Source organism: Lampetra planeri, chromosome 23 (assembly GCF_965212315.1).
Source record: "Lampetra planeri chromosome 23, kcLamPlan1.2.h2, whole genome shotgun sequence".
Classification (NCBI taxonomy): Eukaryota; Metazoa; Chordata; class Hyperoartia; order Petromyzontiformes; family Petromyzontidae; genus Lampetra; species Lampetra planeri.
In genome coordinates, this window is record NC_136129.1 from 5726546 (window position 1) to 5738492 (window position 11947).

General features: G+C 43.6%; 1 protein-coding gene across 1 annotated transcript in view; it reads right to left on the reverse strand.

Moving 5' to 3' along the window:
- Window positions 1–597: 597 nt before the first annotated feature.
- Window positions 598–11947, reverse strand: part of LOC144726308 (sodium-dependent multivitamin transporter-like) — a 30262-nt gene continuing 18912 nt past the window's right edge. The window contains exons 10-15 of the mRNA XM_078604902.1: window positions 11669–11736; window positions 10777–10863; window positions 9768–9949; window positions 7949–8052; window positions 7161–7282; window positions 598–4019 (exon numbers count right to left, since the gene is read on the reverse strand). Of these exons, the coding sequence (XP_078461028.1) occupies window positions 3837–4019; window positions 7161–7282; window positions 7949–8052; window positions 9768–9949; window positions 10777–10863; window positions 11669–11736 (746 nt within the window). The 3' untranslated portion in view covers window positions 598–3836. The remainder of the gene's footprint in view (window positions 4020–7160; window positions 7283–7948; window positions 8053–9767; window positions 9950–10776; window positions 10864–11668; window positions 11737–11947) is intronic.

Here is an 11947-nt window from a genome sequence, read left to right on the forward strand (position 1 = left end):
GAGGTGCGAAAGAAGTTTAACATACGGTGCATACACACATGTTCGATTGCTGAAACCAGACGATTTCTGGGGCCATTATTGATGAAGCCACCAATGCGCCCAAATTGCCTCAATCCCCATTACAGGGAGGGCTTCATTGTTGAAACCCTTTAAACCACTCCACTTCCCGTGCCGTCCCAGTGGCTAAAAGCAGCAGCATCTCAGTGAGCAAAGTTGGGATGAGTGGCGAGGGATGTCCCCGGCCGTATTTCTCGTCTCCCCGTAGCGCTGACTCCACGAGTGCTCGCGATAACCTTTGGCCAACGTCCAAGGTGGGCGAATCAACTCGGCAAATTTATCGTCCAGAGGTAAGAGGCAGAGCCAAGCCTCGTTGCAGTCTTGTGGTCTCGGCCTACCGTGCTTCTTTACCCTACGGTGTACGGGCGTACATCGCACAAACCCTCTTGGGGCCGTCCATAAATGACGTCACGCACCTAGGGGGGGGGGGGGGTCAGACATTTATGACGATGTGTGAAGATGGGGGGGGGGGGGGGGTTGAGAAATGTGACGTCACATCAAAATGCGCAACTTTAAATAAATATAGACAACACGTTCTACTTCATAAAATCGACTTTTTAATAAATGTTTCTCCTACAACATCAGAGTGCAGCGCCACATTAAATACGCACTACAATGACAATAGTTTAAAGCGATTTGAAGCATGTTAAAAAAATTTTGGGGGGGGGGGGGCAGAGCTTTGTGACGCCATGTGACGAGGGGGGTGGGGGTCAAAAATCGCGTGACGTCATTTATGGACGGCCCCTATGGACACACGTACAATACAGTACTTGTGATTTTTTTGTTTACATAGAGCTAATTATAAAGAACATAAAAGCTTTTTTTGTACACGTAAATATATTTTTGCCACTCCGCTGCTGGATAAGGGGATCCCCACGCCGTGCGAGTTATTTAACCATACTTGACCGCGCTGCTGCTCAGCACTGGGTTGAAGCCGGGCAGGGCCTACGTGGCAAAGGAGAAATGCAATGCTGTACAGGGTGGTCAAACAGATGTCCTGTGACCCCCTCCCCCCACATTTAATTCTCTGAAACTGAATGTGTATTTTTTAAGGTTTAATTAAATCTGGACTAACCTGTACAATTAATTTTTGCTCCACTTACTCTCTGTGCTGTCTACCCCAAAGGCAGCCCACGACACCGTGGCATGCATGGTGGTCACCCATCAAGTAGCACGGAAGGCTACGTACGGTGCAAAATAAGTTTTACAAACATGCATCCAAGCAGCATCTATCCCAGCTTAGCCGAGATCTAATGATGAGATCGGGAGAATTCTGGCGATTTGCTCATGGGTCAAATGAAATATTTATTAAACAATGAGTATTTAGCAGACAATAATTTATTAAAAAGGATTTAAATACCACAATCAACATCACTTGTTTTGCCAAAATCGTAAAAAAATGTAATCACACAACAAAGTCTAAGTTTTTAATTATCTAAAACTGCTACAAATACATCCTGTACCATTTTTATTGCAAACTTGCAATATTATTCCCGTCATGTTTACAATTGGATAATATATTATTCAAAAAGGGTCCCTGTAAACCACAATGTTTCATTTTTAAATTCGCAAAAAAACATTAACCAAATCATGCCCCTTTAAGTGCACACCCACCATCGATCCACCTGAATGTTTTTTTCTTACAAGGAAAATAAATTGTACACAAGTCACATAGCAGGCACTGTCATCTGGCTATTGCAACACACAACCATCATCATCAGCCATGGATGAATGCCTCCCGCAGATGACCAGGGTCAAATTAAAGTTTGATGCAGGCCCAGAGCTGTCAATTTTTGAGGGGCCCTCTCTGCACATTCAATTGCTTCCCCTTTACCGTTTTACTACCACCCATGGACGACGACAACACTTCATTATTATTTCAGTTCTATTTTGTTTTTACTTTAATGTACGAATTGTAAGGGTAAATAAAATAAAAAGTAAAACGCACCCAATTATTTGTCCTGCAGTAATACACAGAAGTGATGCTATGGTTTTAATGCCCAAATTACTTACAGGGTTCATCACAGCTCTGCAGTACGTGTTGCGTTTCTGCCATTACAACCGTTATGAAGCAAAGTAGGCTTTTTGGGACCCCACCCAAAATCTGAGGCCCTACGGCCTGTACGTTAATGCGGCCCTGGAAACCAGGAACGTGAACGAACCACCATACATACGTGCACTTATGCAAGGCCACAACACAATCTTCAGTGATTGTGTCACATCTCTCCTAAAGGCCACTGGTCATTCAATTGCAGTGCCGGATTATCCTAGTCGCAAAAGTAGCAGATGCTACGGGCCCAGCACTTTCAAGGGCTCCGCGCTAAATTCTTTTAAGCTATCAATTGCGGTTCAGTGATTCTGGACTTGCTCTATTACTATAGTACTATACCGCCTTCAACTTTTTATGAACGACTGGGTGTTTCAGGTTAGCGATTTGTCGTATTATTTGGCTGTATAGTAAATGAAAAAATACAATTACTTTACTGTGCAAGTTAAACATGCGTTTGAATATGTTTTTTTTATATTTAGGACCCGTTTAAAACATATGCTACAGGCCCCGCACTAGCTAAATCCGGCACTGTTCAGTTCCATAATACAATACTTGTTTCTACTGTGTAGGTTTGTGCGGTTGTAACATGCGGCTATCAGGTGCGTTTTCAGGTTGTACCACGTGTTATTTGGCATAATGTCCGATGTCTTGAAAGTGTCTTCAGGATCCAAATTGAGCCGCTAACTACCGCTTCCTCGATTGTAACCATCCATAATACAACCCAACAACACAACAGGGAATGAGACTTGATTATTGCATGAATGCATTCATAGTTGTTCGTTTTTGGCCCATGATTAGTGTCAGGCAACTGGTTTCACATGATTGTCGATAGCTTGTGCTGATCAATTATATCACTCGCAATTGAGTCAAGCAACCCGTCCTATTCTCACGGGATATCTCGCGGAAAAAGGACGGCTTTCAGTCACCCAGCCAATTGGGTTCAAACCCGAAAACAGTTGCACCACCAATGCAACTCGGCAAAGTCTACTTTTGTCAATTTTCACATTGGCCAATGCAATCAAGCACAAGCGCTCATGTGCGAGACCTTTTGCAGCAGGGAAACGGAGACTGGTTAATACTCCAATGCGTTGAACGGCTGTTCCGTGTGTTGCTCAGGAACTGATATTACATTTTTCAAGAAACACCCAGGACATGGAGCGAAACGTCGGACATCATTCCGAATAACACGTGGTGCAATCCGAATACACACGAGTGAGCTTATGTTGTGCTGGTTTGTCACAAGCAACGTAATTTTTGCGACAACAAAAATGCTGAGTAAATTATACAAGTGTCAAATAATTACCCCCAAAAAATGGAAGACTTAATATATTACTGTTTTCAAGAGATAGCTTGACTTTCTTAAAAGCTGGCAACTTGTTCGATTATAGGTTGAGGTACCATTTCCCAAAAATATTTTTTCATACTGATAAAAGGAACATTTTAATTTCAGAAACATTTCTCCATTCTCTGGCAGATCTCAGCTTTTAACACTTGAAACCTGCTTGCTTAAAATACAAGATTCATTTTCACCTATATCTTGTTCACTTGCAAAGATATCATCCGTTTCATTATATTTCAAACTATGACATAACAGTTTATGAACGCAGGCTTAAAGCTTATTCAATAGCAGTGTATTACTCTTTCCAGTAAAAAGTTTGAGTCAGTGCAGATGACTTTGAAGGTCAAGGCCCATTGGGCCAGAGTCCAGCTCTCCAAGTACCCCTTGACATCACATGTGTGTTTCCATGGTAACGTGACCAGGTTTTACTTTCATGTGTCCATTTATGACGGAACTATTTTCAGAGCTATCTTTTACAATGTTGTATCCATCCTCAGTGGTGGTGCCCGAGTACTTCCCATCTTCATATTTGTGTTCATCCTCTGTCACGGCAACAGTTGAATCTTCGATTTTCTGCAAAAAAAAAATGAAACGTCCATTTTTACAGCCTTTCAAAACTCAGACCCTAAGTATTCAAGCAAACAAGTTCTGATATGTGCATTCGTATTTTTTCACAATTTGTTTTTAATTCAAATCATGAGCAAATGTGGTATTGACGCCAGTCATATTGCGCAAGACTGTCATGAAGGTGCTCCATTTTTTTTCTCACCTTTCCTAGACTTTGCACTACGATCGTGTTTTGTATGGTTTGTTGTTGTAACGCACTGACCCCGCCCCTAGTGGACGTCTGTGAAAAAGAGCTTAATATCTTGATTCTGATTTACAGACGACTACAGCCTGCAGAAGTTTCACATTAGGGGGCTAAGTTGCAATGTGACTTTACCCAATTAGTAATTTGACAGTACAGTAATGTTTTTTTAACCTATAAAATTTGAACAATATGACACGGCAGACCTACATTTAAACGAAAATATACCACCACGGAGATCTTTAACGCCCACTGTTTAGCAGAAGGCATGCATTTATGCATAACACACTCGCGCTATTGACCAGTTGGGGCCACTGGGCTGGAACCACAAAAACTCTGCAACAAGTGACAATGGCACTACTACTCGGTCGCGTCATTTCACGAGAGTGACTTACCAATGTACGCTTTATTATAGGTGGAGAGAAGAGACATTTTGTATCCATAAGAGGTTTTTGGGTTGGATCGCATAAATATGAATGTGTCTTTAAAACTGCCACCACCCGACAAAGCCAATTAGTAAGGTTTGTCATGTAAACAACACATGCCAATTTGTTGCTAGTAGAATAAACCAGTGACAACTAGCATCATCAAATGACAGCCAGAGTTATGGAGAAATCCTGCTGTTTCGGGCTTAAATAGAGGGATAAATGTGATGTCTTCACTTGAGAACCAATCAGGTGCGAAGGTTTTGGTCGTGAAATCCCAAACATTTTGTGGGGATTGAGGGACTTGACGACCAGCGACATCATAGTCTCTGCTACCAATGTGTGTAAGAAGCTTAACAGCAGCATTTTGGATAATCCTAACATTGGAGACTATTCAGGTAATGCATAAAAAGAGAGATTTACAGTACTCGGGTCCTGCTGTGGGGGGCATTCTAGGCATTAGCAGAGATGGCCAAAATGTGACTTTGTGCAGCTAAAAAAAAAACGCAAGTACATAATGTGAGCCACCGCCAACCTACTTTACTGCCAAATCTGATGATAACTTTTATAATTTTTTCGTACAAGAGTCCGCCATGCAAGGCATAGAATGCTGAATTTCTTTTCTTTATATATGACAGTTGCCGCGCACAGACCCTAAAGGCCCAAAATGCCAAGTGGTTAGAAACAAACATGACGATGAAGATTTTATTAGATAACAGTTAATACGTTTGTTGAATGTTAAGGACGGTCATAAGAACACATTGGATAGATAACGCCAATATGTATTTTATGAGGGCAATGTGCATAAATGAACTTAGAAGGGCAAAGTCAGCATTTATTTGCAGGTTAGTTGCTGTTAATCTTCATGGTTGAATTCAAAACAAACGGTGGTCAGATTTAATCTGTCAACATTGTGAGAGCCGATCAGAATTATAATATTTTTTTCTGGAGAAATCCGATGAGCTATAAAGCTCTTTTTAACAGATGTCCAGTCGGGGACATCTGTGAATTGGGTGCACACCGATTATGTCGCTACCCAACTGTTAATGAAAAATGTGATTAACCGCCGCCTCGTTAAAATTACCACTGAGTGGACCCTGCACTAATCTCAAGTGAAAAGGGAAAGTAAAAAGACGTCATAATTAAAGTGTGATACAACAAAAATCTAGACGCCCTGGAAATAAAGATTGACCCCAATCTTGTGCCCCGTGTCTATACAGTTATACAAATCTGATCACACACACACACCTACTTAATTACAATCATATATAAATATATGACGCACGACCCAACATTTTCTTTAAAATACGGTTGGGGTGGGGATGGGGGATTTGCATCTTATAATCCAGAGACTACAGTCATATAAAAATATGACCTCAGCTGGAAATTACATCTCCAGTAAAGCGCCTAGCTCAGAGTAACATAAAACTTATTCACGTGCAATACAGCCATTTATTGTTTTAATGTAATATGAATAATCGACTAGGTACGGTACAGCACATAACAGAGTATATCCAAGGTCTTCCAGTATTAGTGCAATAATAATAAAAAAATCAAACTTGCGTATAGCATGTGTCAGCGCTCATAGGATTAGCGTGCATATTGCTGTGCTCGTTTGTATTTGTATATCCAGAGCTGAGGCGGGTTAATGCCCGCCTCAGCTCTGCATCAACTCACATTTATGTTCCTAAGACAAGTGCTCTATTATTAATCACAGCGTATTCACCGTCAAGATGCTGCTCTGTGACAAATATTTGGCCAACAGTGAAACACCTCGAAACTGACGTTGAGGAAGAAAACGAAAGATTTCACATTCAGTTTGATTACCGTGGTGTAAAGGTTAAAGCACAAGGACTTATAATCCACAGTTCGCCACAGTTAGATTCTATTTCCCTCACATGGCGGTTGAAACAATGCTGCTAGTTTAATAAACCACCCATGCCTCTATCCACCCAGCAGCGTAAGCGGGTACGACAAGTGTTAGTTATTTGGCAGGTTGTGTGTGGTGGGGTAAAGTGTGGATATACTCCCATCTTCTTAAAATACGTTTGGCCAACCTGGAAAACTAACCCAGATACCCCTCTAGAGGAGCTTCCTTGAGCTGCCATGAGTGGAGGTCATTCTGGCAGCAGTGGTGCGAGAAGGCAATTACAGGGTTGCACCTTCACCTTTTTCTTAAGTCGATGGACTGATTTCCAATTTTTTTTTTAACTTTGGAAACTAGAGAAAGGTTTCCCCATGAGCAGAGGCGTACCAATTTATCAACAACAACGTCAAACTATATAGATAGCATCTCAAGACTGGAGGGGGAAAATATAGATACAGGGAATTGAGGAAGAGGGAAGCAACATCAGAGTCTATTCTTATGCTCGCAATACACGCGCATCGAATCGCACGTCTGACAATCTGTTGTTTTACGAGTACATAGAATTTCGTGAGAAGGGTGGCTTCGGTACGTTTAAAAAAAAAACGCATCCTCACCATCTCATCAAACCGGACGCCACAGTGGAGCTTCTGCCTATATCTCCGGGGAAGGAAGAAGAGCAGGTAATCCATGATTGGGAAGATGGTGCGAGGGTCCACATCTCGCCCCTTGGTATAGCCTGCAGCAGAGCATGCATCCTCCTTCAAAAGGTCGCTCTTACCGTGGTGCGTGATGTAATTCTCATCGCCACAGCTTACAATCACACACTCTGCTTTGTCAACAAACACTACAAGCGACAGCAGCAACAGCAGCAGCTGCGAAATAACAATCAATGTCCTTTCAATTCCATTCAGGATAATCGCCAGCCTCTTTAATCATACCACTGCATAATTAGCATCCATATCGTTACATAATTAACATCAATTTGCTCGATAGCTTAAGGACAAGCTGTATAATGGCATGCATGTCTAATTTGGATGCTTTAAATTTGAATGCACTATATATAGTCAGCTCTCGACTCTGTGTTCTGAGAAGTATTACTTGGAATTAATGAATAATGTGAACGACATAATTTATGTCAAGCCAGAAGAGAGGTTTTCGGAAGTGACGTTCTTTCATGAATAATCAAAGAAGACCAGAGCCTCATGGCCGAGGTGTAATTGGTAATTTCTAACCAAGTGAATCTGCATGAATCTGAAGGTCACCAGGTCGTTCTCCTGTCTTGGCACGTTAAACAATGGACAAGGTTCTTAAATTTCCACCCCGCCCCCCCCCCCCCCTGCTTATGACATCATTCCATATGCAGGCCGTACGATATGAGGTCACGGTCTGTGCAAAGTCATACCGGTGATGAAGCTGACGACGAGCCCAACGACGACCACGATGGCAGCGTTATGAGCAGTGTACCACATGTACGACAGCGAATAGAACTTGGCCAGTCCCATTAATCTGCACACGGGAGAGCACGACAATGCACACGGTGAACGCTACGCGTCGTCGTTATCAGCCACGGCCACCACTCCACTGCTGGACGAAGGCTTCCTCCCCGTGTGTCGTCAATATCCCTCATGGATCTGCGACGCAACACGCAATCCATATCACTCCTGGTGATCCAACTCGGGCCTATTTTCCCGTTGAGCTGCCATTCCGTCGCCAGTCACGTCCTTTGGCTATCATCCCTTCTCGCGATGTGTCCGGTCTTAGCAGTGCATCTCAAGACGCTTGAGATCCACTGATTGTACAGTAACACAAAACTAAAATGACCATAAAAATATTAGGAAACTAACTATTTATGTTACCATATACACTCACTTCATGCCCGAGTGTTATGTACAGATCATCTCATGCAATCGGAGACTAAACGCACCTGTGATAAATACCACAGTCGTGCAGCAGGTGGTAACCAGCGCTATGGACCCGGTGACCCGGTGATACGGTTCAATTCCCGGTTACAGCTAATATCAGTGTCAAGTGACATCTGTAGCAGTGCCAGGTTCCCCCCCTTTACCAAATCCAACTGACCAGCATGGTGAAGTATGTTCAAAAGACCCCATTACCAACACGGAACAGAAAGGCCTTTTAATCACCAGTGGAATAACTAAAGGTCGTGCATTATTATTATTGCTGTAGTTATAAGCTAGCCAAATTGTACCACTGCCTAACAATGTAAAAGCTACAACTGTGGTGTGCAAATTAGTATGGTGAATGAAATGTTTTCTCAGGTGTATCTCCTAAAATAAGAGCTATACGGTAGGGGGGAGGAGATGCCGGCCCGTGACCTCACTTCCACGTGGCCCGTGACCTCGCTTCTTTGTGGCCTGCGGAACATGCAACCGCTTACGTTGATGCGGCCTTCAGACGATAATTATCCATCTCTGAAAGTAACCTAGCCGCACCTAAATGAGGGGAATATTTTATACACGCGTTTCTAATTTTAGCTTGCTCAGTCACCATGGGGAGGGGGCGATACCCCCTTTAGATGCCGAAAATTGACATTTTGTTGATTTATTTTCCAATTCATATTATTTTCGGGACAATCGATAATTTTCCATGACGAAAAACAAAAATAAGAAAAGACTTCATAGCATCATTTAACCAGAGGAAAAATTATTAATGTAGGGCCCTATTTTAAAAGCTTTAAATATTGGGACCATCCCCCCATGGACCACCCACTTGGGAAGTTTGACCATTGTGCCTTCTGTAAAGGTGAGCCCTAATTATTACGTGTGTTACTGTTGAATAATGCTGTGGTGTGTGTTAATGCGTGGCCCGCAAAACATACTGGAAAGTTTGATTCAGCCCTCAGTAGGAAAATATTCTCCACCCCTGGATTCAGGGGCAGTGCTGTCGTGATTGCCATAGGCCCTGATGCAAGGAAGAAAATGGGCCCTCCTTGTCCATTTCTTCCTCTTTGTGGCCGGATATCTGGGCCCCGGTAAAGTTGTACTGCCTGCCCACTCGATAGCAACACAATTGGATACAATGATAATAAAACTGACGATGTCGATGAAGAAAAACAATAACCATATGTTTTTCCTATAATCTTTCTCAGTTTTCCTCTTAAGACGCAAAGCCCTTTGCTCCCACCCGCAAATTCGAACGCTATGCCTACTGCTGCAGGGTGAGGATAAAAACCCAGTGCGTGTGTACGTGTGTGCACGCACGCAGGGGGGGCGACGGTGGTGGTGGCGAAGGCGGTAGTGGCCGCGGTGGTGAAGTCGGACATGTTAAGGCACTGAGGGGGCGGCCCTGCTGGAGGCCCAGCATTGGCGTTGTTGTACATGATGCTGCCGATGCCCAGCCACAGCGCCAAAGGCAGGCTCACGACCAGCCCCGAGATTGCACCCTGAGTAGGTGCGATTGTCCATCCACGTCAGCAGCGCATGCACACACGCACACAAACGCATACGCACAGGGACAATGAACTCGCGAGATTGCCAGCTGGTTCATAGGTCGGAGTGCCGAGCCAGTATTGCTGGGATCCTTGGTTTGAATTCTGGCGGCCGCCTGCGATTCACTGGGTTCCCGGGTGTCATGCGTTCATGGTCTCAACTCAGTTACCAACAACACCACATGAGAACAAATAGTGTTAAAATTAGTTTCTTTACTTAATTCATCCCTGAAAATGAAAAACATTGATGTGGATGCCATGCAATGAACAATCCTCGGAAGCAGAGTGGGTGGGAAAGTGGTGCCCCCTACTGTAAATAACGCAGGTCAGAATCAGAACATTTATTTATACTGCAGGAATCCATACAATGAGCTATGAAGCTCTTTTTCACAGATGTCAAGGAGGTCCCTTGAAGGGATCTCAGAGATAACTCTAAGGTATCCATATGAACGAAGGGGCAGCCCCTTCGTTCTGCGAGAAATCCGAACGGATTCTTCATCCTGTGATGACTATAGTGCAACTGGTTAGAAGCAAATCCCATGCGGTTGTAAATTCAGCAAACTGCGTTCCCGACTGTGGCACTGCCCACCATATACGCATGCAGGAGTGCACATAAACAAACATAGGTGCATACGTGCCTAACATGAAGCGGCCTCTTTATATAAGGTATTAACAAACCATTGAGTGACTCGATAAGCAACCTTTGTATGGATGAACATTTACATTCACGCGGTATGACATAACCAGCAGGCTTGTGTTTTCGGTTTGCGTTACGCTCGTACAATGGCGTTGGTCCATGGGAATAACATGCCGATGATGAAGAGCCCGAGCAGAGGGCCCCCCACCATCCCAAATATACTGAGGGCGGCCTGGGGGGGAGGGGCGGTAGGGAGGATACGGGACAGAGGGAAACAGAGAAACGGGAAAATGAGAGGTACATATTGTATGTATACAACGATCCATCTTGCACCTGCTCGTGAGCTGATTTCATTGCTTCTTTATGCACAATGGCTATCCTCTCAGGCATTGTATTTTGGCACCAAGGTGGCTAGGAGATTTTAACTACCTCGCCTGATATACAGGTCGTGGGTTCGATCACGACCCTGACAAATTCTGTATATTTGGAGTCTGCGTCTCTCTCTCTCATCATCATCACGATGGCTAGGAGATGTTAACTATCTTGTCTGGTATGCAGGAGGTCGTGGGTTCGATCACGACCCTGACGCCTGCTGTATATATGGAGTTTGCATGTTCTCTCCGTGGTCGTGTCGATTTTTCTCCAGGTCCTCCAGTTTTTCCCTCCACATTTCGAATTAACATGCATTTAGAGTATTTGGATGCTATAAATGTCCACATGATAAGCTACTTCGTTGAGCTTTCATTTGTGGCCAGGTCGCTTCTGAAAAAGCTATATAGCTCAGTGGGCCTTACCTCGGTAAATAACCAAAAAGTTTCGTTTTGAGTTCACAAGCCATGATTTTTAAGCCCCTGTAATGACTCGCCATGTACAGCGCTATAAAAATTGGCATTATGATTATTATGATCATCCCTTCTCGTGATATATTCTCCCCAAGCCCACTGAATTAACGTAAGTCAACATGATGTCTCCGATTTGTGTTTGTTTTCTGCCTCACATAAGCATACAATCCAGTATCTGAAATTGCTGACACTTACCGACAAGACAGATCCCATGAGCGATGCAAGGAACGCCATTGCTAGGCACACCAGCCCGTACATACAGGCTGACACAGATGCATAAAACACATGATCGTAAAACACATTAAATGGTGCAGTTGTAAGCATAACACTTTACGTCGCGGTCTTTGTGTTTTGCACAAGCCATGTTCGTTCATTAAACACTCAAATCAGACAGAAGGTCCATGACCATGAACTGGAGTCTACGACGTCTTATGACCCACCAACGCATCGCGGTAAAGGTGCAGCCCTGCAATT